Source organism: Pseudogymnoascus destructans (assembly GCF_001641265.1).
Source record: "Pseudogymnoascus destructans isolate 20631-21 unplaced genomic scaffold scaffold_32, whole genome shotgun sequence".
Lineage (NCBI taxonomy): Eukaryota > Fungi > Ascomycota > Leotiomycetes > Thelebolales > Thelebolaceae > Pseudogymnoascus > Pseudogymnoascus destructans.
The window spans coordinates 160,228-186,767 of NW_020167551.1; the positions used below are offsets into that span (position 1 = coordinate 160,228).

Sequence of the window (26,540 nt, forward strand, 5' to 3'; positions counted from 1 at the left end):
GTTTCTGCAAGACCAAATCGCACTCTCGCAAACTCGCACTCTCGCAAACTCGCACTCTCGCAAACTCGCACTCTCGCAAACTCGCATGGAGACATTCGCAAATCAACGCAGGAAAGCTGCACCAAGATATCAGGTTGGAGATCAAGTATGGCTATCTACACGAAATATCAGGACTCAGAGGCCATCGAAGAAACTCGATCACAAGCAAGTTGGTCCGTATAAGATTCTCGAACGAATTGGGCAAGTGGCATATCGATTAGAGCTACCACCAAGCATGAAGATACATCCTGTCTTTCACAGCAACCTCTTACGACTTGACTCAGATGATGCTTTACAAGGCCAGCACCATGAACCACCCCTGCCAATCGTTATAGAAGATGAACTTGAATGGGAAGTTGAAGAAATCCTAGATTCTAAATTCCTACGGAAGAAGCTGTTCTATATGGCAGCATGGAAGAACCACCCACCAGACAACACTTGGTATCCCGCTACAAACTTCAACAATGCACCTGAACTCACACAAGCTTTCCACCGAAAATACCCACAGAAGCCACAATGATCTTACTCTTGGTCAGGAGATCAATCTTAGTTAGGGGGGGGGTAGTGTTACAATTATAGCTTACGGTTGTTATGGTTGTTATGGTTGTTACGGTTGTTACGGGTGCAGCCTTAGCCACCAAGGCTACAACCGCTAAGCGGACAACTGTATATTACGAGGAATAGCCTCACCTTCCTTCCTTCTTCTTCTTCTTCTCTCCTTAGATTCAATCTAGCTTATTATTCTCCGGACTGGCTTCTTGAGCTCTGTGACCATCGTAACAAATACAGCTTCCTATACAGCCACTTCCTGTTCTAAACGACTTTTATACTCGAGTACAACAAGCTGGTCATATATCAGACCCTATGGACCTTTCGAACTTTTTGAATCCAGCGGAGGAGGGAATACAAGAGTTGGGGGGAGGCTTAGATGAGGACACAATTCTACAGGAGGCGATGGCTCCATATATACAGGTTTCCGATGCTCAAGATGATGACGATGAGGAGCCCCAGCGTCCTGTGCTCACCACACAGAAAGCTGTACAAGCCCTCCAAGTTCTGATTGAGTTCTCAGAATCTGAGAATAGTGGCATCACGGATCCAGCATCATTTTTGCGCTCTTTAGAGCGTGTGGAGAGGCAATTAGTGGCCAAACAGGCCATTGACTTGGTTCAAGGCACGTTGGATGGATGGATGGTTTAGCTGAGGGGCTCTTTCTAACTCAATATTACTATAACTCGATATATTTATGCATGACCAATTACATCGACTTAACGAGATAATACTGTAGGAATTTTGACGCGTTCAAAAGGTACAAACAAGCCTACGCGTACCCATGCTCCGACCCATGCCCAACTCCCGGTCATCCCACGACCCACTCATAAAACTTATGAACAACACCTCCGTAGTGCGACAGAGTTCTGTCACAGTGCGACACACGTGGGGCCAGAGTGGGCACCTGGCATTTGGTACGCTAAAAGTGTGACGGTACTCGAGTAACAGTTGCTAAATTGCTCTATTATCGTCTTACTGACACAGGCCGGCTTACCTCCCTTCTTCCATCTACGACCGCGAAGTTTATTTGAAGACCGAGACGATACCTATACCGATATCGAGAGGGAGTTTTGCGACAGGACAGAGAGAGAGGCCGAGCTACAGCGTACGTGGTAGGTGCAGAGACGAGAAACAAACGACGGCGACTGAGAGGAGAAACAAACGACGGCGACTGAGGAGGTTCGCTGGGGGGACTCACACGATACACAACCTCGTCAAAATGGGCGCCGCATCGGCGATTCTAGTGGTGCTCATCACGCTCCTCTGTAGGCCCCCCCCCTCCTCTCTCTCCCACCTCTTCGCCGTCACGCGCGCGAAAGAAAGACTGCCAGCCTGGCTGTCTGGCTGTCTGGCTGGCTGGCTTTCTGGCTGGCTGGCTGGCTGGCTGTCTATCTGTCTAGAGGTCCAGCAGCATGGATGGGTGACCGCTGGACAAATGGATGAGCGAAGGAAAGGCTTCGATGAATAAAAGCTAACACACACCAGTCCCACCAGCAGGCGTCTTCTGCGTCGCAGGCTGTGGAGCAGATGTCTTGATTAACCTCTGCCTCACAATCCTTGGGTACGCATTCCATCCTCCCTCCTCCCCTCCCAACCCCCCACATAGACCCCCCCCTCACCTCCGCCCCAGCCCCAACCAAGAAGAAAACACAACTAACCACCCCCCCCCCTCCACAGCTACATCCCCGGCCACATCCACGCCTTCTACCTCGAATACGTATACTACGAGCGCCGCGAGCGCGCCCTCGAAGGCCGATACGCCGCCCATCGCGCACCGGGGGTGTATAGCGAGCGTGTGCAGACGGGCGGGGGGCAGCAGACTTATGGGACTATTGCGCCGCCGACTGGGAGGCACTGAGGTGTTCTGCTGCGCGGGATATTGGGGGAGGGGGGGAGGGAAGGGGGGAGGGGAAGGGGGGGAAGGGGATTGCGAGGGATGGAGGTAATGACGACTGGAAGGATGCGCATGGCTCGAGACGCTATGGCTTGAGACGACATGGCTCGAGGGAAGGAGGTCTGGTGGATGAAAGAAGGTAATGGGTAATGACGATAGCTTGACGGACGAGAGGAGACGAGGGGAAGAAGAGCGTTTAGTGCGCAGGTTTACGAATCTCATCTTTGATTTTGCCATTGAAGTACTGCGCCCATCTTGTTTCCCATATATAGTATTACAACCAACCACCCCCCCCCCCATCTCCCCGCCATCTGCCAGAGCGCAGAGCAGAGCTGACCTCGACGCGCTGGGGGTCTAACCATCCCCCCTCCAACCCCCATCCATCCATCCACCTTGTTCAATCCAAACCCCTATCCCCTCCGTCCCGCAATTCCCGCGCCAGCTCCCAAACGCTCCAAATAACCCCAGGCCGCGCGCGCACACCTCTCATCCCCTCCGTCAAAACCAATACCCGCCCTCAGCACAAACAACCCCACAACCACCGGGCGGTGCAGGGGTGGGAGAGGGGGGAGAAGTTGACGAGGATTTGTTGGGGGATGTAGCGGTGGGCGACGGGGGGGTTAGGAGGGTTGCTTGGGTGAGGGTTGCGAGGAGGAGGGGGGTGTATGTGGAGGCGCGCATTTTGAAGGCGTGGTGAGGTTTTAGCGGCGTGGTGAGGTGAGGGTTTGAGGGCGTGAGGTGAGGTGGTAAAGGAGGTTATTCAATCATTCTCCCCTCCCCCATCCCCATCCCGTAGCTCCCTTCGTACTACTCTGACTAGGGCGATTCATTGGCGGCGCGGGCGAGGGTGGAAATTGCGGGCTGGGAGGATCGAGATGCTTGTCGTTTTTTGAGGGCAGGGGGGATGGGGGGCACTTGAGTTAGGGCTGTTATTGTTCAAGGCTTTGTTAATTTGTAAATGATCTACGGCCCTTATACTAGCTGTGCATGCGTGTTTCCCGGCTTCTAGACTCTCCTCTCTTAAACACCCCATACCACTCCATCTAGATCTAGAGCACCAAAAGCTTAGGGATAGAGAGAGAGCTCTTTCATGTGAGAAATTGACGAAATGAACTCGCTTTAACCCGCATAGCACTCGCCGGCGCATCACTATTTCCTTCCTTACCTTCCCATCTATGGTCTCAACGGATTTGCAACCATTCACCCAGCAATAACTGCCCTCGTTGTCCCTGTTATCATCTCCTAGTGTCCCCAAAGTTAGGTGAGAGGGCAAGTTGTTCCACCGTACTCCACACACTAACTTACGTATAACTTCGTGTGGCCAACTCTGAACTCTGCACCTTCGCATTTTCGTCAAATAATTTCGTAGGAGTCAATATCTCACAGTGAGATGCTTCATATGCGTTGACAAAGGAGAAGAAAACGCCACTCTGATCTGTCAGAGAGAGTGAACTTTCAACAATCATAACTTAAACCTCATTCCGCCTCCCTTCCCGCCAAGGTCCGCTCCGCCCACGACCAATCCCGCCAAGTTCCCCCGCTCCGCTAATTTAGAGCGGAACCATTCGTGGTCCTGCATACGCCAAACATGACTTTAAATTTCCCCGTCGTCGATTCCCCTGATTCACCTACCTTCGAGACATTTTGTCCTCCCCCACCCCCTTTCCACAAACACACACCTCCTCTTCGAATACCGCGATAATTGTATAAGTCGAAAAATACCATACATATAAGGCCGGCAATGCACTGCGCGCGAAGACCGATCTTACGCAAACGACGAACGAAATCGAAAAAGTAACCACTGAACCCCGCCATGGCGACGATCACCGACTGCACCCCTGCGCCAGCAAAGTACTCGAGGTACAGGTCAGTAAGGAAGGCAAATACGGCCGCGATGGCGACTCCAGCGCCTCCAGCAGCGTCGCGAGACAAGACACAGCCAGAGGGCGGAATTGCACAGAGGAGCATGTCCCGGTATAGACGGAGGGGAGCGACACAGGACGCGCAAGCGACGCCGCTGCCCACGCGACCTATTCCTGCGGGCGCAATCCCACAAGACCATCTAGGCCGACGAGACGACAGGACCACGCACCTTCCCTCTCCTCGCTCGCCGTCACCACCACCAACACCCCTCTCTCCGCAGGAGGAAGAAGCCCGTCTCCGGCGCGCGCACGAGCGCACACAGGCGCAGCGACTGGAGCGCCAGAAATCAGATGAAGAGGAGGCGCATCGCATACTTGCTGAGCAGAAGCGGAAGGATCTGGAGAGGTTGGAGATTACACTTGCGGCAGCTGTAGCTGCACCGGGGCCTCTGTCTACTACGCCCGTGAGCGGGGGGAAGTTTAAGATCTTTGGGCGGAAGAAGGGTTCTGCGAAGGTTACGGCGACGCCGCCAGGATCGGGGGGGAAGGTAGAGGCGAAGGTGGAGACGAGGAGCACAAGCGATGAGATGAGTGGGAGGAGGGTAGAGGCAGCGATGGTGGGGATGGATGCGCCTGTTTCGGCTGTGAATGCTGGAGAGAGGGTGAGTCTCTTTACTTACAATATACTAGCAGATGAACAGCTATTAACCCATAACAGCGTGTCCTCATCCGCTTCAAGCAAGCCTCCATCAACCTACCCGTGACCCCGACAACCACGGCCCAAGAGCTGATCTACTCCGCAACCAACATCCTCTCCGGGTCCGTCACCCCCGACTCCGCCATCCTGCGCGAGTCCTACGCCTCCGCCGGCGTAGAGCGTCGCATCCGCCGCTATGAGCACGTCCGCGACATTATGAACTCCTGGGACCGCGACACACAGAACGCGCTCGTGCTCTCCGGCTCCGACTCCCCCCGCCACGACACAGACCTATGGCCACACACCGCGCCCCGGAGACGACCCGACCAATTCTCTGCCCAGCTCCAACACTCCCACAAGCCCGGCCGGTGGATAAAATCGTACATCACGCTCCTCCCCAGCGGACAGCTCTACGCGCACCGCAAATCTGGCGGCAAACTCACCGACAAAGACGCCCTCGCCCTCTGCCACATCTCCGACTTCGACGTCTACGTCCCCATCGCCTCGCACCTCCGCAAGCTCGCCCCGCCCAAAAAGCATTGCTGCGCCATCAAATCGCAACAAAAAGCAACCATGTTCCTCTCCGCCGAGAACTTCGTCCACTTCTTCTGCACCGACGACGCCTTCACCGCAGATGCCTTCCAATCCGCCGTCCAGAGATGGCGTTCCTGGTACCTCGTCTCCACCATGGCTCGCGCCGCCACCACCAAGACATCCCCTACCTCAACGCCATACACACTCGGCTCCTTCGAGCCCCTCGCCGTCTCCATCCCATCCACCACCTCCCCGGCTCCCATATCCGCCTCGGCAGACCGCCAAATCCCATTCCACCACCGCCACTCCCTCCTCCCCCGCTCGCAACCCGCGACCGCGACTCCCCCACCGCAACCGCCTCCCCCGACGAGACCTTCTACCCCTCCTCCCTCCTCGGCCCAACCTACTCCCAGCGCGCACGCCAAGCCGCAGCACGCGACCTGGTCGGTGGGTCCGCAAACCCCGATTTCGCCGCTGGCCCCTTCATCGCCGGCCCCTCCCTCCTCAACACCGCCATATCCCCCATCGACAACGCCGGATCCGCGGGCGCGAGCGCATCCTCGGGATTGAAGCGCGGATTATCGACGCGGTCGCGCGCGGGGACGATATCAGGAAAGTCACTCGCGGATGCGCCGCCTGTGCCGGGGATTCCGGCGCCGTTGTTGGATTTTAAGACGGGGTTTGTGGAGGCGCCGCAGTGGAGGGGGGAGGGGAGGGGGAGGGGGTTGAGGCGCCGAGGGGGGTGCCGCTGGTGGAGGTTGCGGGGGTGGTGCTGGTGGTGGGGGAGGGGGGTTGGAGAGGTCGGGGACGGTGTTTAGACGGTAGGATGTGATGTATGATTATGATGATTATTATGATGACTGGTGCATTTGGGTTGGGTGGTGGAAAGGACTGGGTTTGGGAAGGAATAGCATATTGAGGTTTTGGCTGGTTCATAGGAAGGGCTGAGTTGTGGAGGGAATACCATGTTGAGATTGGGCTGGGAGGGCTGGATCCGAGGATGAATACCATGTTGAGGCTTGGGTTTGGTAACAAATACCATGTGTGCAAGTGTACCATAGTGGATACAAGCAACAAACAACAAGGCAACAAGCAATATACTCCACGGCCTATGTAAACAACCGTGACCATGCAAACAGCCAACCCCATCCATGCAATCCCACCACCAACCCAAACCTACTCCCCCTCCTCCCCCGCCTCCCCCCTCGCCCTAATCTCCCTAACCAACGCCTTCGCCTCCTCAACCTCCACCCCATCCTGACAAAGCTCCGTCGCATACCTCAGCGCAACCTCCCACTCCCCCTCCCCCATCGCCCACCTCGCAAGCCACATCCTCGCCTTACTCGTCGCGACCGTAACACCCACCCCGCCTTCCTCCTCCTCCCCCTCGCCCTCCTCCTGCGCTACACAAAGCTCCATGTACTCCCGCGCCTCCGCCCCCTCCCCCATCCTCTCATACATCCCCGCTATCTGCAGCAGCAGCTCCGGATCCATGGCTTTTGTCCTCGCGCCGCGGCCGGCGCCGAACCCAGCGCCGGCTCCGGCATCGTAATATCCGTCTGCGAAGAGCGCGCGCTTGAGCGCCTTGATGCCCTCCGCGTCGCGGCCCATCTTCTGAAGACACGAGCCCACAGCCATCCACATCTTGCCGTCCCAGGGGCGCAGACCCGCAGCGCGCTTGTAGTACCACAGCGCATAGGCGTGCATCTCGAGGACCTCGTAGGTCTGCCCCAGGCCGTACCAGGCGCGGTAGTCCCGACGATTGACGTCAACAGCGCGACGGTACGATTCAATAGCCGCATGCGTGTTCTTGAGCTCCACGTACTCATGGCCCATGAGTGTCCAGGCAGAGAGGCAGGCGCGGTCGAGGGTTAGGGCGCGGCGGAAGTAGTTTACGGCCTTCTCGTGTTGCGAGAGGAGAGAGTAGTAGTTCCCGATCACGACGCAGGTTTCGGGGCGGAACTTGTCGGTGGCAGAACAGAGGTGCGCGAGGAAGGAGAGTTTGGGGCGCAGGGCCATGACGTAGAGGATGTTGGAGTAGTGGTCTAAGGAGTCGAGACGGTGAGGGTGGAGGGCGAGGAGGCGAGAGAAGTGGGATTCGGCGGTTATGAAGTCTTTGGTGTGGTAGGCGAGGAGGGCGAGGCAGGTTAGGAGAAAAGGGGAGGTGGGAAAGATGCTCAGGAGTTGGTGGAGTTGAGTGTGTAGGGATGATGTGGATTGGTAGAGTTCGAGGGAGGTGTGGAGGTGGAAGACGAAGGAGAGGATGTTTTGTGGTAGGTGGGGGGATATGCGGTTGAGCTGGGGGTGTTAGTATGGGCTCAATTGGGAACAGTGAGGCTTACATCTTCGACGCGGTTTATTAGAGAGGTCATTTCTAACCAGCAGCCCCAGTTCATGGGGTATAAGTGAACACTTCTGATGAGTAGCCGCATGGCCTCCTCTTCGTTCTTCTCTTTCGCGAGGACAATGCCGTAAAGGTATTCCAGCCACCCCTGGGAGCCCACGACTTCTCCTCTTTCGGTGGTCCTTTCCTGGAACCAAGTCTCTAGATACCTGCTTATCGTCACCAAGTTCTTATTTATCGTCTTCCCGCTGTCATGCGGGCCCATAACCATTTCGCTGTCCTCGTCCTTTGTCTTCTCGCCAGACATAAACTTCGCATACAACGCAAGGAATAAACTCTTTTGGCTCAGTCTGGGTAGTTTGGCGCTCAATGGCGGGTGTGATATCGGTGTTGATTGCCTCGCCTTGCCTTTTCCTTTCGACGCTTCAGGACTCTGAGTGGCACCTAATGGCTCCGTCGACAAGACTCCCTCTAACATTGTTTCCGGCAGGAACACCGCTGCACAGCGATCAAACTCGCGGCAGTCGAAGAACGATTTCGCTAGTAGATATTTGTTTATCTCTTTCGCCTCCAGTGCCGACTCTTCGGGGTCCAAATTTCCCGTCACAACAATAGGTGGCATGCCGCTGGCCAGTAGTTCGGTCATTTGCGAGTCTTCGGATTCTGGAGCATCTTCTTCGGGAAGGGATGTGAGTAGTTCTGCGGCCCTGTATATACTTGATTAGTCTTGTATCTTACAGAGAGAATAATATGTTACCATTTCGACGACTGGTAGAGACATCTCTCTGAGCACTTCACTACTGCTTCCTGGAGTGCCGCGCGAAGCTGGCCCGTCTCTCGCTCGCTGAGAGCCATGTCGCTGTCGCCTATCCCTGGTACGCTAGTCCCACCCACAGCTATTCAAGCCCAAGTTTTGGTGGTTCCGATTGCTTAATCGTCTCTGCGGAGCTGGGGCGCTATATCTGGCCTCGCAGGTACAACGCGCGTGACTTGTATATATAACTCGGAGATTCGTTCCGAGAGGAAGACTTGAAGTACAGCAAGCCAATTTATAAACTCTGCCAGCTTCGGCAAATATAGTGGCCCTCCGAATCTACAGTTGTACGTGGGAAATGCAGCAAGGTCTGTTTTACATGAATTCCTCAATTTAGGAACCGCGATGTTGATAATGCCTGTCGCGCCGGATATTCTGCCGACCCTAGCATCCAAGCTATCCCACTTCGCACACCGCCAAACCGCTTGGGGTCGGGACAAGCCCCTCCAGCCTTCCATCTCACATAAGATCTTCTCCCGTCCCCCGCATTTACTCTCCAAACACAACCCCAAACCTCAACTCACATCTCCGCATTCTCAATTTCAGAATGGCCAAGTCCGCCGCCCTGGAGAAGTTCGAGTCGATCTTCCCAACTCTTGTTGAGGATGTCCTCGCCCACTCAAAGTCCTATGGCCTTCCCCAGCAGGCTCTGGATTGGTTCAAGAACGTACGCGGGCCACACCACATGTCCGAGCCCAATTAACGAGTTTATAGAGCCTAAATGCGAACGCAATCGGCGGAAAATGCAACCGCGGCATGTCCGTTCCCGACTCCGTCTCGCTCATGACCGGCAAGGAGCTCAACGAGGAGGAGTACTTCAAGGCAGCAACCCTCGGCTGGTTGACGGAGCTCCTCCAGGCATACTTCCTCGTCTCCGATGACATTATGGACAGCAGCATTACCCGTCGCGGTGTGCCCTGCTGGTACCGCCAGCCTGAGGTTGGAATGATTGCCATCAACGACGCCTTCATGCTCGAGTCCGCCATCTACATTCTCCTGAAGAAGTACTTCCGCTCGCACAAGTCGTACATTGACCTTATGGAGCTCTTCCACGAGGTTACCTTCCAAACCGAGCTTGGCCAGACCTGTGATCTGCTCACCGCACCCGAGACCAAGGTCGACTTGGACAACTTCTCCATGGAGAAGTACACCTTCATCGTCATCTACAAGACTGCATACTACTCCTTCTACCTCCCCGTCGCGCTTGCCCTCCACCAGCTTGGCATCGCCACCGAGAAGAACCTCAAGCAGGCTGAGGCCATCCTCATCCTCCTCGGCACCTACTTCCAGATCCAGGATGACTACCTTGACAACTTCGGCGACCCAGAGCACATTGGCAAGATCGGGACGGATATCTTGGACAACAAGTGCTCGTGGCTCGTTAACAAGGCTCTCTTGATCGCGACGCCAGAACAGCGCAAGGTCCTCGACGAGAACTACGGCAGGAAGAACAAGGATAACGAGGCTGTTGTCAAGAAGCTGTACAACGAGTTGGGGTTGGAGAAATTATACCAGGAGTATGAGGAGAGCGAGGTTGACAAGATCAGGAAGCTTATTGATGAGACTGATGAAAGCGAGGGACTCAAGAAGTCTGTGTTTGAGAGCTTCCTGGGCAAGGTTTACAAGAGGACAAAGTGAGGCGCTAGGGTTAAAAGTCCTTTCGATTCTTCATGCAATCTTCTAAAGTTAAGATACTGATAGCTAGACTACACTAGACAAGACTACAAGACTACAAGCTGATGCAAATTTACTATAGTATCAACTAGGAGCAATATACAGAGAACGTAATCAACAAGTATCTTATCTCTCTAGCTTTGATCGCACCGATGTGAGCTGACCGGGGATATTCTGTTCTGGGTATGAACGTCCATGACATCATGGATAATGTCACGAGAAAATCCCCAATTGGACCCCAAATCCTCAAACTCGGGTTACTACGCCCTCAATCTACGTAGCGTAAAGTTTTCTGGTTTACCCACAAATATCGTACCTGGTAAAAAACTGACCTGTCTTCGATCGAGATCGAATTTGCCCCTAGTCTTGACATTTGCAACCCCTAAGTGGTCGGTGAGCTCCGTCTCCAATAGCTATAGCTGTGCGCGGGTGAGCTTCGCACAATCATACCCACTAAAACTTTCCACAGCTATCCATATTTTCTTACCTCACGCGCGCAGGATGTGAGGTGGAACCAGAAAATCGAGGAGGTCCCAGTATGGCCTCCTCATGCCTATATATACACCCTCCCGCAGCCCCTCATCGAGCTGTATCAACCCCAAAATACAGATTCCAAAACCCCCCAATACAAATTCCAACAAAAGAGAGAACCAGCAACACAAACACACACAATGTCCTCATACGACAACACCACCGGATACGTCGGCGGCGGCTACGACAACCCCGATCAGATGAACACCCAGGGCTGGGGCCAGACCGACAACGTCGAGAACACCGGCATGGGCCCCGCCGCCTTCCCCCCTCGCCGCGGCTCCCACACCTTCGGCAGCCAAGGCAACCCGGGGATGGGCACCACCAGGGGCCAGGACCGCACCTCGTCCTACTACGACGATGACAGCTACAACGCCGGCGCCGCACGCGGTCCCCGCTCTGCTTCCGCCACGGAGGACTCGTATAACCCCGGTGGTCGTGCGGGCGATCCTGGCTACGGACCGAGGAGGAGCAGCATGGGGAGCGTGAGTAGCATGCGCAGCTTTGACGATTCGCAGCACCTCGGTGAGGGAGCGTCGGGGAGGGGGTCGCGTGGCTATCAGACGGGGATGGGGAGGAATATTGGTGGCGAGAAGCCGACCTCGTATAGTACGAGTTCGACTACGGGGACGAGTTCGAAGCCAGGGACTGGGGGGTGGAAAGGAGCGGCGAAGAGGTTGGCGTCGAGGCTTCCGATGGGGAAAGGCAGCGGCGATTGAGGGCGAGGGTGAGGGATAGGTTGGATTTGAAGGCGGGGAGTGGTTTGAAGGATTGGGAGATGGGATGATATTTTGAGGTTTTGAATGGAGGGTAGATGATGTATAATTTAATTTTCAGCTGATATTAATATTCTGGTGCAACGGCGAGGCTTTGAAGGTGAGGCCGTGAGGCTACCAGGATGCGCCGACCAGCGTACTACGGAGTCCGTAAGTTAGTAAAAAGTTTGCAGTGTTTGCCCAACACGCCTTTCCCGATTTGGCGCAACCACGCCTCTCGCTTAGCGTGGCTCATCCAGACTATAAAGTCTTCCTCCGCCCCAGTTCCTTTTCCTCTTCTTTTCTTCTTTTTTCTTCTTTAACCTAGTGCACGGGCTTTATGTGTATCAGTGAGGATTCGTCCGAGATCACATTTTTGCTAGTTGAAAACTATAACTATGACCGCTCCTCTCGGTTCTAGGACTGGGAGGGAATCTTTGGAACATGACTTTCTCGAGAGAGAATAAACACTGCGTTTTTCATCGCGTGCTGCTCTTGATGGGTGGTTGTGGAGAAGAAGAAGAAGAAGAAGAAGAAGAAGAAGAACTACTGTGGACGATGGGCAGGATGATGGATACTGGAAACAACACTGGCCTTGGGTTGAAGGAGACAAGAGTTCTGGAAGATATCTCGATGGACTGATGCTGGTGCCTTGGGCTATATGACGGTGTATTATGAAGCACAACCCGGCCAGGCAACAACACCGTAAACAAAAGGCTTCACTCAGATCGGTTGCACTGGACAAATGTCAACAAAAAGCTTCTATAATATTTTAATTCAGGCTCCAAACATAAACCAAGCACCGTGACATCATCCCATCCCGTCTCCCACATAACCCCAACCCCTCCATCTCAACCTCATCCCAACCCAACCACAACACCCACCACCATGTCTTCCCAAACAGCCCTCGTAACAGGCGCCAGCGGCCTCCTCGGCCGCGCCGTCACAACAGCCTTTAACCGCAAATCCTGGTCCGTAACCGGCACTGGCCTCACTCGCGCCAATCCCCCCGCCATTCTCGCCGTTGACCTTGGCGATTCCGCTGCAGTGGCCAAATCACTCGATGATGTGAAGCCCAGCGTCGTTGTGCATTGTATGCCCTCCCTTCCTCGTGAACTTTACACACTCGAAGGAAGCTGAAACTAACACCCCCCAGGTGCAGCAAACCGCTTCCCCGACTCGTGCGACCGCGACCCCACCGCCGCCCGCGCCCTCAACGTCGCCGCGACCCGCTCTCTCGCCGAGCAAACCGCCCAGCGCGGGATAGTCCTCATCTACATCAGCACCGACTACGTTTTCTCCGGCGCCCCGGGCGAAGCGCCCTATGAGACCTCCGCCACGCCCGCGCCGACGAATTTATACGGTATGACGAAGTTAGAGGGGGAGAAGGCGGTGGGGGAGGCTTATGCCGCTGCGGGAGGGAAGGGGAGGGGTGTGGTGCTGCGGGTCCCGGTGCTGTATGGGAAAGCGGATAAACATGCTGATAGCGCGGTGAATTCGTTGGTTGATGCGGTGTGGAAAGCTCAGAAGGAGAAAGTGGTTATGGACGGCTGGGCGAAGCGCTTCCCCACGAACACCGAGGATGTAGGGAGGGTAGTTGCTGATATCGCTACGCTCTACATTTCCAAGATCGAAGCCGGAAGGGCGGAGGGGTTGCCGGCGATACTGCAGTTTTCGGCGGAGGATCTGTATACAAAGTATGAGATGTGTGAGCTGTTTGCACATTTGATGGGGTTGGGGTTGGAGAAGATGGAGAAGGATGTCAGGGGGAATGAGGGGAATACGGGGGTGCAGAGGCCGTTTGATTGTCATCTTAGTACGAGGGCGTTGAAGGAGTTGGGGATTGAGGTGCATACCCATGATTTTAAGGGGTGGTGGAGGTGGGAGTTGGGTGCGGTGAGGCGGTGATAGGGGGGTGAGAAGCGGGGGTAGTGGATGTGATATCTATTTGGATCTAAGCTTGATATTATAACTAGCTGATATATATATCTCTCATTTTCGGTAGCTTAAAATCCCTGAGCCCATCTCACACCCCAAAGAAAAGAAAACCCCCCTCACCTCTATTCCCAGACTGACTTCTACTCCAATCCAACTCAGACGCAAGTTTCTTTCCGTGAAACCTGAAACAAAGGTGGATTACATTACATGCTGACGAAGCGGGTGTCACAGGCAAACTTCTCAGCGTGGAGCACGAAGTCAATCGAAAAGTTTGTACTGGGGACGGTTTTCAACCCCTATTCTCGTCAGTGACTATAGTAGTGGTGTTGTGGCATAGTTACCAAGGTTGGGCGTATGCCGCACACCTCGATGGGGGATAAGTCTCGATATTATATGCCAACCTCGTGTAGATTTACCTATATCAGTCATTATAATACACCTTTTCCCTTACAAATTCATATAAGATGATAATTACAGCCAGTGATAAATCGGCCTTATTTTTGTGAGTAATTGTAAACTTTCATAATTGAAGTTTCCGATACAGACGTCATAGAGGCGTTTGGGTTGCATGAGTATGGAGCTGAAGCATTGGGTTTCTTTTTTCTCAAGATTATGCATTTGATAAAACTATCTACCATAAAATATTCAGGAGTACCTAATCCAGAAAACGTCAGCATATCCCGATGCAAGGCAGGTCGGTCTGACTCCATATTTGGACAACGATAAGTTTGAGCTCAGGAGATGGATGCATAATCAGAATATACCATGTACGATAATCCCGTCGCCGCTTCCTAATAACGGCTTTCATGTAATAGGGAACAATAATCATCATATTATGCTCCGTATTGATTTGAGGTTTGTGACTCCACCGCCCCGGTTGCATATGCTGCAGGGACATAACTTGGGGAGGAAGTAGGTGGTGGGAAAGTCGAAAATGAAAGGGGGGCCTTACAATTGTGACTGCTGGTAAATTTGGCTTCAGATTATTGTTGGATTACCCTATATTCTTGGGAATTGTCAGTAATGAGTCGAAGATAATAACGAGTGAAATAAATATATGAAAGACACGGGATCAGAATGGAAGTGCGGCCATGAAGACATGCCGGCCATCTGTTCCACAGAGGTGGTCAAGAGACACGGCGGCTTTAACCTAAAATCCCTTAATTCCTAGGCATCGTATCCATTTGAGAACTGTTTGAAGACAGAGAGCAAAGACTGATGAGGGGTGGACGGTGATATACCTGCTAAAAGATTCGGCTTTCCTCACGGTCGTAGTAAGTACCACTGTGAACAACACAACCACGCCAGTTCAGACCAAGAAGAGCATGGAAACCAAAAGAGCAGCAGGGTAATGACGGCAGAAAAGAAGGACCCGTATAGTTCACAATCCTGGAAGCTTGTATGCTTATAGTATGGAATGTGGAATAGTTTGGCGCATTTGGTGGGAGTCAAGAGTCGGTGAAGGAAGGGGCAGGAAGCTTGACCTAAAGTTCAGACGACAGCACGACGTGTAGAAATGTCTGGGCTTTTGGGGAGGATACCTGCCTCTGCATGAGAACTTGATAACTATGAGCAAAGGATTGAAATCCAGAATCCAGAATTCCAAGCCCGAATGTCACTCGTAGATTTGTGATAGAATCTGTCTGGGAGGTGCGAGAGGATTCACGTCTAGCATCGGTATGAGGAATCTCAAAGAGTTAATAAAGCCAAAAACTAGTATAGTTGTCATATATTGGCAGGGAATCAATAAAGAAGCTCAGAGAATCATAATGGTTCAGTGGCTGCAAGAGTGATGAAGTTAATTTTTGGACGCGTCGTCAAAATATTTTTGGTATGTGTGCGTCGGACTGCCTCGGAATATACTTTCCCCTTACTAACCAATGCTGTCTTAGCGCCTTTTCCCCAGACCAGGCACCACCTTCCTTGTCTTCTCATCTTTGTTGGTTGTGTTGGGGCGCTTCCAACTGCCTGAAGCCGTTTTGTTTTTTTTTATTTCTTTGTCAATATGTTTTAAATATCTCGTACATAGGAGGGCCATCTTGAATATTTTGTGTTTTGGAAATTTACAACCGCTCTCTTGCACTCTCCAACACGCATTTGCTGAAGTGACAGTCCAGATCCTACTAAGAGGGGCAAGCCGAAAGTGAGACTTCACAACCCAACATAGGCTTTGAGAGAGGAACGGAAACTGCAACAGACAAAATGTCAGGCTTGGGTGGAGATGGCACGTCAATTTCCCTCTCTTCTGTGCCTGAGAATGGCCGAACAGCTTTTGTCTATGGCACCCTGGTGAGCAACTCGTTACCCCGCTCTCTCTCGGATCCCTCTATCGGAAACCCTCCACTAACGACCTCGTAGATGGTTCCCCAGATTTTATACCGTGTCTGTTATGGTACCGAAAATCCTCTCCCGGAACTTATCTCTCACCTCCGCCTTTCTCCTGCACTTTTGCGAAACTATTCCTGCCGAAAGGTCCGCCATGCGGACTTTCCCGGTATCATTGCACAGAAAAACCATACGGTTCTCGGGACTCTGATAAGTGGCCTTAGCAAGGCAGATGTGAGTTGGCTGGATCAGTTTGAAGGCGATATGTACAAACGTGTGTTTATCGAGGTACAGGCACTTGAGGCCGAGGTATTCGACGCATATGGGAACATCAAAGCGGAGGAGATGGAGAAAGTCAATGCTTTTAAAGAAGGGGAAAGGAACATGGTGAGGGCGGAGACTTATGTGTGGGATCTGGGTAAGGACCGTCTTGAGAGTGAGGAGTGGTTATTTGCGGATTTTCGCAGCGAGAAGATGAAGAATTGGGTTGATGGACCTGAGAACGACGGGACGGTCGACCACTATGATGACTCCGGAACAGAAAGGGGGAGCCAAGACGGCGACGGGAAAGGAGGGGCGCCCGAAACAGAGAAGGGATTTGAAATTGATGGGGGGCACGTTGAAGACGAGGAACAAGAAAAGCGCCGGATCGCCTCGGTGGTCGCCGGCATCGCTGCAAAGGAAGCTGAGGATTGGGAGTCGGATGCATTGATGAGCGCGGTGTGAGCAGTTGACTCCGACGAGCATCGATCTTGTATGGATCTGGATGCTCGTCCCGCAAAGACGCAGTTGTAGATCTGAAATTACCCGTAGATGCAATACATGCCGAACAGCGTGTAATAGGTAGAGAATGGAAAATGTTGACATACAGGTGGAGTCAATAGCATGTAACAAAAGATTGGCAATTTCCTTCTCCTATTTCCAAGAGAGATAGAACCACAAGAGAGCTTGGGTTGAGGCAGGAGAGAACGCCATTCTCTTCGCCTACGTGTATTGTTGGTGTATTGTTGTTGGTCTTCCTATCCCCTCAGACCATCCTCTCATCTGCTTCCGACCCATATGGCGCGTAACGTCACAACCAACCACGAAAAAGAATCCTTCCCTCATTTCGCTCCTATCCCATCCCATCATCCTCATTTTGTTTCACATCATCTCATGTATTATTATGCACATACCAACCATCCCATCTCACCAAACACAACAGCAAACACATCGCCACGTCACTTATCTGTCCAGATTCTGGCGCAACTCGAAACGTGAAACGCATCACACGAATTCACGAATCGCGAATCACATAACTTATCACAAGTCGCAAAGCCAGCAAATCACATATCACAAGTCAAAACAAAGCCAGCAAATCACGTGGCTCAATATCAATCACTCTTCACGTGTGATCAACCCCACACGCCAGAGTTTCAGATCCAGGAGACGCAACGTTGACTGCTGGATGGGGAAGGTTCTTCTGGGGCCTGGCTGAGAAGCTTCTCTTGGTGCCAAGACCGGAGATGATGGGTCGGCAAGGTAATTAATTGATGGTGACATTCTGCTTCACGTCGGGAGCGTCCGCTGTGGTGTCACGATGATTTGAGCTCGGCGATAGAGTTACTCTATGACAAGGTGGATCGATGCATGGCCAGCTCAAGATTCTGGAGTTTGACAAGGCAGAATATCTGTTTATGGAACCAAGTGCATGACGAATAGCTAAATTACACGTCTAGGTGCAGGAAGGGACGCTGAGAAGCTCAGATCATTAATGTCAGACCCATAAAGGCAATTTACACAGCAGAAAGCCGTGACACTTCATGACAAGAATAGCACAGCATCCGCTGCAATGCCTCCGCAAAGCCCTGATCACGATATCCACATTGGCAAATGCGACGTTGCCAAAATATTGCCACTCTTCCCTGAGTCGATCCCGACGACGGTTTTCGGAGAGGGAGAAGAGGCAACGGGCCATATGTCCCACTGGGGGAAGTTGAAGACTCGAGCAACGTGATCTACGCGTAGGTGCATGAGGCGTTCACCGACCTCTTCTCCTCCCCAGGTAGGCCCGCAAAGCGGTGGAAGTCTTGAGAGGGATTGGTACAGAAGCAAAAAACAGATAAGAGGCTGGGAACCGGACTTGCTTGGCGGCGGTGTCTCGCCTTTGTGGATCTCTCGAATGTCGCCGAAAGGAATCTCAAAGTAATATGGAGAACGAAGTACGTACGAATCGCGACTCTGGACAACGCTCCGAGCCCGCCACTCAGCTACCATGGTACAGATGATACACTCCGGTCAGTCAAATCGCCAATCCGAGTCCTACTGTGGAGGGAGGGTACAAGCCAAGCAAACGTGAAGCCAAAGTGATCAATTTGACGGCGAGCACCACTCAAAGGCTCAAGATGCCACCTTATGCCAATCCCCATTTCATCCGTTGTCCTATCCTCGTTTTCGCTTTGTCTTATCCGACGTGTAAGTCGTATAAAATTTCTTATGCTGAGACGAGGCGCCGTTTCAGATACAGGACGGACGAATAAGGTGGTCACGAAGCGGTCTCGCTTGGTCGCGTCATCCTTGGCCATGCTTGGTGAGGGTTCGGGGAGAAGTAGGGGGTACTCGAGATGGAAGGTATTCCCAGTGGTGGCTGGTAAGTGGGCCGTTGAGGTCCACCAGACGTGAGCCAACCGGTTTTGCGGGACGTACCATCCAGTTTTTCTAGTGCAAGTCAAGGACCAGCTGAGAGGCGGCTGGGAGCTTGTGCCTTGCCTGTGCATTCCCACTGCCTTGCGCTGTGGGCTGGCAGTGGCTGTGTACCGCTAAACTCCTCCCCAGATGCCTGATCACAGCTGCTCTGGGGGAGTCTCGTGCAGCGGCCTCACCGGATTATTATGTTGAAGCCTGATCAAGCTCTAGGGAGACTCTTGCTGCGGCCTCCTAAATTTATCTTTTCAGCCTCGAGGAATTCTGCGACGTTGGAGAACACGCGCTTCTTGTTGGACTTTTGAAATCGCGGTGAGGAATTCACAACGCTGATTCCTTCCGATACCAGCCCTATGGGAGTTTGTGTGTAGGCGCACAGTGTTCACTGTCGCTATTATGAGTGGTGGTTTGGTGCTATTCCAGGCATTTGGTATCTTCCGAACGGCCATGTGTGGCGCCTGTTCATGGCCGTTCTCGAGGCCTGCCAGCTGGCAGGATAGATCCTGCCCCACGCCGCACCCCTGTGACTTCGGCTTCTGGGATTCCATTCGCGCCACCATTGGAAAATAACGCGTCACCCTCAAGACATGTGACTGAGGGAAGAAGCAAGAATGCAGGTACGATATCGACGCCACCTCGAATTTTACCCTTCCGGCTTGGGGGATATCCTTTGATTAACTGATACTCCTCGATGTCGTACCCATGTCGTCGGACATCATCCAGACAAAGGCTACGCTACGAGTCATTAAAGGTGAAGACACGGTCGGGCTACAAGTGACAAAGAAAAAATCGTTTCAAACTTTTACACGCCACGTCCGCGTCCTTCGGTCAGCCACTCTCATCGCATCCTTACCCATCATGTCTTTGGTTCCCTCCCGTGTCGTGGAGTCGTTGCATACTCGGACTCCGCCCAGGATCGCTTCGTATCCAGTCAAGCCGTTTCTCCGGAATCCCTTTTGCACCCCCTACCGAAACCTTGCACACTAGCTTGTCAGACTTTCATGTGTAGGGGACTCCATCGGACAAACCACATTTGCTCCACGCATACTCCGCAAATGTTTATGCTTCACCTCCCGTCTGTGCTCCGTCCACCGTGCTTTCCTACTGCTTCCTTCGCCATTCCAAGGAGCTTAGAGTAGCGCGCTCTAGCCCACTGCTGCAGATACAACATACTGTATGTACTCGGATCCACAGGATCTACGCAAGTCAGCAACCACTATGGCTCCCGAGACTTGTGAATTTGCCTCCCTTCCCCTATCGTCCCATCTCCATGCTATAAAGAACCCAGAAAGCCCCCCCTTCCTCTCACAAGTCCTTGGCGATTAAACATTCTTGTTTGCACTTCATTTTACAGGCTAGACCTACATCTCTTCAACGAATTCGATATTCGGAGATCTATCATTCCTTATTTCCTGCCTGTGGCATTTGCAAACCGTTACAATCCTTGATATCCAACTCACATTCCCTCAATCGCCAAGTCTAAAAGACTCGATCTTGCTTAAGCAAACGTATACAGTATGTAATACCCTTCTAATATTATTCTGTTGCTGTTTTGGGAGTTATCAAAATCCACTCCAGTATTGCCTCTAGCGAGACAATAGACTTGTGTGGTGTTCTGGCCCTTTCCTTCAATAGCCGTATTGTTCCTATTGTCGACCTCGAATATTCCACCCGATACTTGGGGGCTAACATTATTCGTTAGCATCATTCACTTGGCAATATAAAAGCCTAGAAATCTTGTCTCTGTATCTCGTCCGGCACGAACTACCAACACAACTATCAACATGCATTTCACATCTTCTATCGTTGCCACTCTTGGCATGGCCTCGTACGCGAGCGCCCACATTATGATGACCACCCCGAAGCCTTTCGGAAAGTCTACTCTCAACAACAGCCCTCTTCTCGCTGATGGAAGCGACTTCCCTTGCAAGCAGCGCGGTGGCGTCTACGACCCAGAGGGTGCCAGCAATCCCATGGCCCTCGGCTCCACGCAGCCCTTGAACTTCGTTGGCAGCGCCGTCCACGGTGGTGGGTCATGCCAGATCTCCATCACATACGACGAGAAGCCAACAAAGGATAGCGTCTGGAAGGTCATCCACTCGATCGAGGGAGGCTGCCCAGCGCGTGGCGTCGACGGCAACCTCGGCGGTGGCCCTGACACCCCGGTCCCGGATGATTACAGCTTCACCATCCCCAACAGCCTTCCAACTGGCAATGCCGTTCTTGCTTGGACTTGGTTCAACAAGGTCGGCAACCGCGAGATGTACATGAACTGTGCTCCAATCGACATCACCGGAGGCAACTCGAAGTCAAAGCGCGACACTGCCGCCTACGACGCTCTCCCAGATATGTTCACCGCAAACATTGACAATGGCTGCAGCACTGCGGAGACAGTGGATCTTCAATTCCCCAACGCCGGGGAGTCCGTTCAGAAGCTCGGATCAGGTGAGCTTGGCGGACCACTGGGAAGTTGCAAGGCTTCAACTGGCGGATCTGGTGGTGGCAGTTCATCCGATGCCCCAAAGCCGACACAGTCTGCTGTTGCCACCCCCACCGGTATTCAGGGTGGCGTTTTCGTCACCGTCGCACCTAACGCAAGTGCAACTGTCGCCCCTGTCGCGACCTCTGCCCCAGTTGCCTCTGTCGCTCCTGTCGCATCCGCCGCGCCCGCTGTTCCCACGAACGTCACCTCCAGCCCATACGCACCCGCCGCTGTCGTACCTGATGCAGGCTCTTCAACAAACAACGGTTCCGACACCACCACTGGCAGCTTGGAGACCGCCGCTGGCACACCTTGCCCAGGCCAGGAGGGCTCATGGAACTGTATCAGTGGAACCTCCTTCCAACGCTGCGCTTCTGGCCACTGGTCTGTCGTTCAGTCCGTCGCCGCTGGAACCACTTGCAAGACTGGCATGTCTCAAAACATGAAGATCGTCAACGCCGCCAAGCCAAGACGCGCAATCCGCTTCTCCAATGAGCACGTCCGCCGTCACCTGGCTTACTCTTCGTAAGGAGCACAATATATCGCAGGTCGATGTAATTGTGTATTTTTAAGGTTTGGGGACATGGGTCAGGCGTCATGGATTCACAAATTCTTGTACATAGTTTTGTGTTGTGTCAGAATATAGGGGGCAGAGCAAGGAACATGTCTAGGAATTAAAAGATATTAACTTCCAACTCTTATGAAATTTATGTGACTCGCTCGTCTGATGAGCTACGTACGTGAGCCAGGTCAAAATTTGAGCCTGGAAAGTAGAACCCGCTTTAAACTAAACCTATTTGAGCGGGCCGAGTACCCCTGCTATTCACACACCACTAACCATAGTAAGTTCATTAAAACCGTTTAATTTGAATAAGTTATGATAAATTATAAGTAGTTAAATTATAAATAGTTTTTTGAGTATACGGCTTCAGCGGTATTAACTGACCTATTCGAAAAGAAAGAAACCAACTAGATCCAAATCCGCGGTTCTTCAGGCGGTAATGACCGGCCAAATCGCCACTTTCGCCTTTTTGCTTCTGGATTCTTGCTCTTTAAAGGTACAACAAGAGGTTCTTTCTCTATTCCCACATGGGTACGGCCGTCGGCCCCCTTGAAACGTCCATATCCATATCTCGTCTCTGACGACATTCCACTAGACTGGTTGCCATAATCTTGGGCCGCCTGGCTGGCTGAAACATATGCGATAACTGAGGCGATAGAGAGCGGCATTCTTGGTAGAAATCGACGGGGCCGCATTGCGTAATAGGCCACAAGGGCGAATAGCTGGAGAACTAGAATGGTGATAGATATATAGAACATTGTAGAAGTCATGAAAATTCGAGTCTCTTTGGCATGGGCTATGACCGTGATCGTAGAATTTGCTGGTGCTTTCTCAAATAGCGCCGCATCAAATGAAAACATCACTGCAGCTAGTCGTTGATATATGTCAGCGAAGTGGGGGATAGTTGTTGGAATATCTGGTATGGGCTTGGCAGGATTCAACAGATCTGAGTTGAATTTTATTTTCAAAAGGGTGTTGATCCAGTCCATAGCGATAGAGTCATTGTGCCACCGGATGGTATGGGCAGTGGATGGCATAAGTAGCGCCGATGTTTGAGACATTAAAGACGTAATTGTAGCCTCCGTTCCGTAAGGTTTGAGATCCGAGTCAAACTCGCTCTCTCTCGTCGAATTAATAATACGGTTGGTAGTATCAACGGTGACGTTAAAGACAGCAGTCCTTAGTGTTGGCAGACACCGCATAAACGCTGTCTGGAGAGATCTCCCATCGGTATTATTTGTAGAGGCCGTATCTTGCGCAGCCGCCGCAGAGCTCGCAGGACCAAGCCTGACCCATCCAGCAGCTATGGCAGAACTGCAATACCCGTTGTCGGGTAAAGAATCACCCGTGTCGTTATATAGTGTCAGGGGAGTCACAAACTCGGATGCAGAGGTATCATCTTCCCATGGAAGTGGGGCTAGTTCTCCTGGCGGACTAGAAATGGTAGAGACACAGACAACTTCGCCACCATCGGCCAGTTTATGGGCCATGCCAAAAACTATATTTGAGCCATTTTTGCTTGGGCGAAATACCAGTGTATCATTGCCTCCTTCTTCGAAAATTTGCTCACAGTTGAGGTCAACACCAAACCCTCGAGTCAGTGCAGAATATTCGTCAATGCGCAGTTCATTGTCAAAATCCTGCTTTAAATTCGGTACGTCGAAAGGAAGATAGAAGAAGCTGTTATCAACCCAAGGGGGGAGAGGAGCATGTCCTCTAAGATTTGCCAAAGTAGCATAGAAGTGGTCTTTGTAATGAATTGGCGCTGTATTTTCCGCCAACTGAAGAGTCCTATTCAAAAGGGGAATGTAAGTTGCATTTGAAATTGTGGAAATTTTTGTATCTGTCAAGGATTCGTCAAAAAGTCCGCTAAGTGCCACTGCGAGTATGTTCATGGACATAGCCATGGCGCAGACGGTTGCCAGTAGGAAGTGGCCGGACCTGAGAGCTCGCCAGGCGGCAAGCTGCGGTGGAATAGAAGTATATTTAGCTTCCACTGTTGCGTCTGGTCTCGCCCTTCCTTGCCGTAGATCACTAAATGGTTGTAGAATGCATAGTAGCCGGTTGAGGAGAATCCAGAAGGGTTCGTTGAGAGTCGCAAATGCTGTCGGCACTAGGTTCTCGAGGGAAGAGAGTATAAGTGGGTTTGTTGATGGCCTGGCTAACCCTAGCATAATGTCAGCACAACTTCTAGTAGGAACTGTGCAAGTTAGTTACCGTTCAATTTCGTAATTTGATAGTATAGGTATGATAATGTTGCAATAGCGGCTATGATAACTGCTCCCACAATGCTTCCTGTGGCAATCGTGAGTTCAACCGGCCGAACCGTCTGAAACTGTTCCGGGCAGTCGATGCTGGCCTGGAATTCGGTAGTATTGTCGATAACTTTCCCAAAGCTTTGTGATAGAGATTCCAGACGCATCTCACTGGCGCCACCTTTCTTATATGCGTTAAGACGATACCTATGACCGCTCAGCCTCTCCCCCAGCTGCCCGGTAGTTAGAGTACCGCTGTCGTAGAAGCCCTGTAGCGGCTCTATGGCGCTACAAACAAGTCTCATGATATCGGAAATTGAGGCCGGATCATGTGTCATGTTGGTCTGACGTTGCTGATAAACCACCCATAAAACACATGTCAATATACCCACGATAGCCAAGAAGGCCTCAACAGCAATTGAAAATGATCTCACAAAAATGATGCTCCCTGGCTGATCTGTTAGCAATCCCATTCGCTTATTCGCTTCTGGGCTTTCAGCAGCTGTCATCGCTGCCACTGCCACTGAAAATAATAATTTGTGCGCAGACTCAAACGCCTTATGCATCTCGGAAGGATTGGCGAGGTCTTTTGGTTGGCCAGAGCTAGCTGCCATTCCATAGCCAACCATATTACTATTTGGCCATGACAGGTTAAATTTGGCCAACCTTGGAAATTGTTCAATAACAGACACGTCTGGTAAATCGCCGGCAAATGGTTTGCTTAATTGATTCTCAGCTATACCTGTCCCTATTATATATTCGAAACTTGTGGTGTTGAAGTCTGTCTCTAGCAGCGGCGTGTCCGTATCTGTAGCATCTCCGTAGTCGATATTAAGAACGGCATGAGTTGTAGCATTCACTGTGGCAGTGACGCGTCGAACATGATATGTTGGGCGACAAAACTGAGCGCTAATATTGCCATATTTCATAAAGGTGGTATTTTCAATATGTTGTGGCTCTCCCCATACGGCGAGAAAGTTGTCAGAGTGCTCGGCGGTGCAATTTGGGCTCTGTAACGACCAATCGCTGTGCGGATCGTCGAAATATGGGATATACATCACCAAGAACTCCGCATATGAGGCGCCTGAGAAAGCGATATCGTAGGTTACACATCCATTTCCGTTGTCAAAAATCCAGCTAGTATTTACTACTCCGGGTTTCATAATTGCCGGAGTGCAGGTAAGGTTCGTATAGTAGGCGAGCGTGGAGGATGACCATGTATCGTTTCCCGAGTGTGTGATCTCGTCAGCCACAGGTGAGAATGGCTGCAATGCGTACTCCTTTGTCGTATACGGAGGTACTTCCTGACCAAGCCAAGATACGCCATACGCGGTGTTGAGGAACTGAGAGTTGAGAGCGTCTGTCTGTTCCTCTAAAGGTATGAAAGATCCAGTGGTAGCCATTAGAACCTCTCTAGTCCGAGTGACTGTACCTCTAGAAAATATGGCCGACTGGAAGGGAACAATTGCCCACGCAACGAGCATCATGGTGCTTCCGGTAATAAAAACAGCCCAGTGTCTACAAATCGGCATATCAGTAACTGTATTTTTACATGACCAGAATGGCTTACCTGCGGCGTGCAGCTCGTATCGGTACGAATGGTAAGAAATCAAACGGGTACTGTAACAATATGGAATCTTCTGCGGTGGCACCCTCTGGCTTGGAAAGCTGGAACCAGGGTTCAAGGCGTTTGCTGTCCAAGTCAACCCAACTCCAGACCATACTGTAAATAACCGCAATCACAGTTGGGAGATAAAGATATGACACCGTTGCAATCGTGGATATGTCGTCGACCGTGGCTGCGAAAACAAGTCCGCCGCCATTCGAATTATTTTTACCGATGCTGAGATATGCCAAAATTTCGAGGCCAATTATCATCAAAACCGTCACCGTGAAGAGGCTTCCTAGAACTGGGAACCGCAGTGTTGCCGGTTTCCAAAGGGGTTTCCGCTCTGGAGTTGCCGTTAGTGACTTGTAATTGGGATTCCCATACAGGTTGTGACTTACCAGTGTCCCCATCCGTTGTGCTGGCCCATGATGTTGTTTTTGATATCCAAGAATCCCACGAGGACTGCTTTTTCAACGAATTCTTGTCATCCTTGCCAAGTTCCACCTTAATAGCTTCCCATATGGGAACCTTATTACCATTAGAGTCATAGCGTGGTTGTGACGAGTCAACGACTTTTGGAGGGCCCATGGTAAAAAATGAAGCAACCCAATCCACGGCCGTTACTCCAAGTAGATGCCAGAAGAAATCATCGACCAGCGATGCAACGTAAAAGAAGGACGAGACAACAGAATAGGAGAACTGCAAATAAGAAACGGCGACAAAAAGAAAAAGCAAGCACTTGAAGGCCGTGGTGGATAATATATAGCAGACAGACACCCATATCTCGAGCACTCATAGAGTGGAGGCGGAGCTGGCATCCCCGTTCGGCGCATTGCTTCATACTCATCCCAAATAACGGGGCACGCCATATTCATTGGGCCATATCTGCCAGTCTCCATATGGCCCCCTCCACGTTGCAGCATAAACAGTGGTCGTTGTCTCGCATAGCGCCATACGCTTCAAAAATAGAGATAAGCGCCCGGGACGCCAC

General features: G+C 51.9%; 11 protein-coding genes across 11 annotated transcripts; 8 read left to right on the forward strand and 3 right to left on the reverse strand.

Moving 5' to 3' along the window:
* Positions 1-903: 903 nt before the first annotated feature.
* VC83_08840 (uncharacterized protein) lies at positions 904-1,239 on the forward strand (the record flags this gene model as incomplete). Its single annotated transcript, XM_024472383.1, has 1 exon — positions 904-1,239. One exon carries the CDS (start codon positions 904-906, stop codon positions 1,237-1,239), a length of 336 nt encoding a protein of 111 aa, XP_024319934.1.
* Positions 1,240-1,471: 232 nt separating this feature from the next.
* On the forward strand, positions 1,472-2,477 carry VC83_08841 (uncharacterized protein). Its single transcript, XM_024472384.1, has 3 exons — positions 1,472-1,856; positions 2,077-2,152; positions 2,269-2,477. The coding sequence occupies exons 1-3, from the start codon at positions 1,811-1,813 to the stop codon at positions 2,447-2,449; spliced, it is 303 nt and encodes a 100-aa protein (XP_024319928.1). The 5' UTR covers positions 1,472-1,810; the 3' UTR covers positions 2,450-2,477.
* A 1,621-nt stretch (positions 2,478-4,098) lies between these two features.
* VC83_08842 (uncharacterized protein) lies at positions 4,099-6,286 on the forward strand. Its single transcript, XM_024472385.1, has 2 exons — positions 4,099-5,009; positions 5,066-6,286. Exons 1-2 carry the CDS (start codon positions 4,299-4,301, stop codon positions 6,146-6,148), a joined length of 1,794 nt encoding a protein of 597 aa, XP_024319930.1. The 5' UTR covers positions 4,099-4,298; the 3' UTR covers positions 6,149-6,286.
* Positions 6,287-6,378: 92 nt separating this feature from the next.
* On the reverse strand, positions 6,379-9,043 carry CDC23 (Anaphase-promoting complex subunit 23). Its single transcript, XM_024472386.1, has 3 exons — positions 8,680-9,043; positions 7,921-8,629; positions 6,379-7,876 (listed from the first exon to the last, which is right to left on the reverse strand). Exons 1-3 carry the CDS (start codon positions 8,775-8,777, stop codon positions 6,755-6,757), a joined length of 1,929 nt encoding a protein of 642 aa, XP_024319929.1. The 5' UTR covers positions 8,778-9,043; the 3' UTR covers positions 6,379-6,754.
* Positions 9,044-9,158: 115 nt separating this feature from the next.
* ERG20 (Farnesyl pyrophosphate synthetase) lies at positions 9,159-10,524 on the forward strand. The gene is made up of 2 exons (XM_024472387.1): positions 9,159-9,403; positions 9,451-10,524. Exons 1-2 carry the CDS (start codon positions 9,284-9,286, stop codon positions 10,372-10,374), a joined length of 1,044 nt encoding a protein of 347 aa, XP_024319925.1. The 5' UTR covers positions 9,159-9,283; the 3' UTR covers positions 10,375-10,524.
* VC83_08845 (uncharacterized protein) lies at positions 10,525-11,833 on the forward strand. Its single transcript, XM_024472388.1, has one exon. The coding sequence runs from the start codon at positions 11,082-11,084 to the stop codon at positions 11,658-11,660; it is 579 nt and encodes a 192-aa protein (XP_024319924.1). The 5' UTR covers positions 10,525-11,081; the 3' UTR covers positions 11,661-11,833.
* Positions 11,834-12,027: 194 nt separating this feature from the next.
* VC83_08846 (uncharacterized protein) lies at positions 12,028-14,224 on the forward strand. The gene is made up of 2 exons (XM_024472389.1): positions 12,028-12,789; positions 12,853-14,224. Exons 1-2 carry the CDS (start codon positions 12,585-12,587, stop codon positions 13,602-13,604), a joined length of 957 nt encoding a protein of 318 aa, XP_024319927.1. The 5' UTR covers positions 12,028-12,584; the 3' UTR covers positions 13,605-14,224.
* Positions 14,225-15,591: 1,367 nt separating this feature from the next.
* On the forward strand, positions 15,592-16,838 carry VC83_08847 (uncharacterized protein). The gene has a single exon (XM_024472390.1). The coding sequence runs from the start codon at positions 15,993-15,995 to the stop codon at positions 16,683-16,685; it is 693 nt and encodes a 230-aa protein (XP_024319926.1). The 5' UTR covers positions 15,592-15,992; the 3' UTR covers positions 16,686-16,838.
* A 972-nt stretch (positions 16,839-17,810) lies between these two features.
* VC83_08848 (uncharacterized protein) lies at positions 17,811-18,523 on the reverse strand (the record flags this gene model as incomplete). Its single annotated transcript, XM_024472391.1, has 2 exons — positions 17,811-18,230; positions 18,281-18,523. The coding sequence occupies 2 exons, from the start codon at positions 18,521-18,523 to the stop codon at positions 17,811-17,813; spliced, it is 663 nt and encodes a 220-aa protein (XP_024319923.1).
* Positions 18,524-19,960: 1,437 nt separating this feature from the next.
* VC83_08849 (uncharacterized protein) lies at positions 19,961-21,818 on the forward strand. Its single transcript, XM_024472392.1, has one exon. The coding sequence runs from the start codon at positions 20,426-20,428 to the stop codon at positions 21,650-21,652; it is 1,227 nt and encodes a 408-aa protein (XP_024319922.1). The 5' UTR covers positions 19,961-20,425; the 3' UTR covers positions 21,653-21,818.
* Positions 21,819-22,092: 274 nt separating this feature from the next.
* On the reverse strand, positions 22,093-26,522 carry VC83_08850 (uncharacterized protein; the record flags this gene model as incomplete). Its single annotated transcript, XM_024472393.1, has 4 exons — positions 25,948-26,522; positions 25,511-25,892; positions 23,903-25,458; positions 22,093-23,852 (listed from the first exon to the last, which is right to left on the reverse strand). The coding sequence occupies exons 1-4, from the start codon at positions 26,135-26,137 to the stop codon at positions 22,093-22,095; spliced, it is 3,888 nt and encodes a 1,295-aa protein (XP_024319972.1). The 5' UTR covers positions 26,138-26,522.
* Between the last annotated feature and the right edge of the window lie 18 nt (positions 26,523-26,540).

Coding starts and splice junctions, on each gene's coding strand:
- VC83_08841 (XM_024472384.1), top strand. CDS start 1,811: ATGGGCGCCGCATCGGCGATTCTAGTGGTGCTCATCACGCTCCTCT. Junction 1,857..2,076: donor GGTGCTCATCACGCTCCTCT/GTAGGCCCCCCC, acceptor AACACACACCAG/TCCCACCAGCAGGCGTCTTC. Junction 2,153..2,268: donor CTCTGCCTCACAATCCTTGG/GTACGCATTCCA, acceptor CCCCCTCCACAG/CTACATCCCCGGCCACATCC.
- VC83_08842 (XM_024472385.1), top strand. CDS start 4,299: ATGGCGACGATCACCGACTGCACCCCTGCGCCAGCAAAGTACTCGAGG. Junction 5,010..5,065: donor CTGTGAATGCTGGAGAGAGG/GTGAGTCTCTTT, acceptor AACCCATAACAG/CGTGTCCTCATCCGCTTCAA.
- CDC23 (XM_024472386.1), bottom strand. CDS start 8,777: ATGGCTCTCAGCGAGCGAGAGACGGGCCAGCTTCGCGCGGCACTCCAG. Junction 8,630..8,679: donor CTCTACCAGTCGTCGAAATG/GTAACATATTAT, acceptor AAGTATATACAG/GGCCGCAGAACTACTCACAT. Junction 7,877..7,920: donor TAATAAACCGCGTCGAAGAT/GTAAGCCTCACT, acceptor TAACACCCCCAG/CTCAACCGCATATCCCCCCA.
- ERG20 (XM_024472387.1), top strand. CDS start 9,284: ATGGCCAAGTCCGCCGCCCTGGAGAAGTTCGAGTCGATCTTCCCAACT. Junction 9,404..9,450: donor CTCTGGATTGGTTCAAGAAC/GTACGCGGGCCA, acceptor ACGAGTTTATAG/AGCCTAAATGCGAACGCAAT.
- VC83_08845 (XM_024472388.1), top strand. CDS start 11,082: ATGTCCTCATACGACAACACCACCGGATACGTCGGCGGCGGCTACGAC.
- VC83_08846 (XM_024472389.1), top strand. CDS start 12,585: ATGTCTTCCCAAACAGCCCTCGTAACAGGCGCCAGCGGCCTCCTCGGC. Junction 12,790..12,852: donor GCCCAGCGTCGTTGTGCATT/GTATGCCCTCCC, acceptor AACACCCCCCAG/GTGCAGCAAACCGCTTCCCC.
- VC83_08847 (XM_024472390.1), top strand. CDS start 15,993: ATGGTTCCCCAGATTTTATACCGTGTCTGTTATGGTACCGAAAATCCT.
- VC83_08849 (XM_024472392.1), top strand. CDS start 20,426: ATGCATTTCACATCTTCTATCGTTGCCACTCTTGGCATGGCCTCGTAC.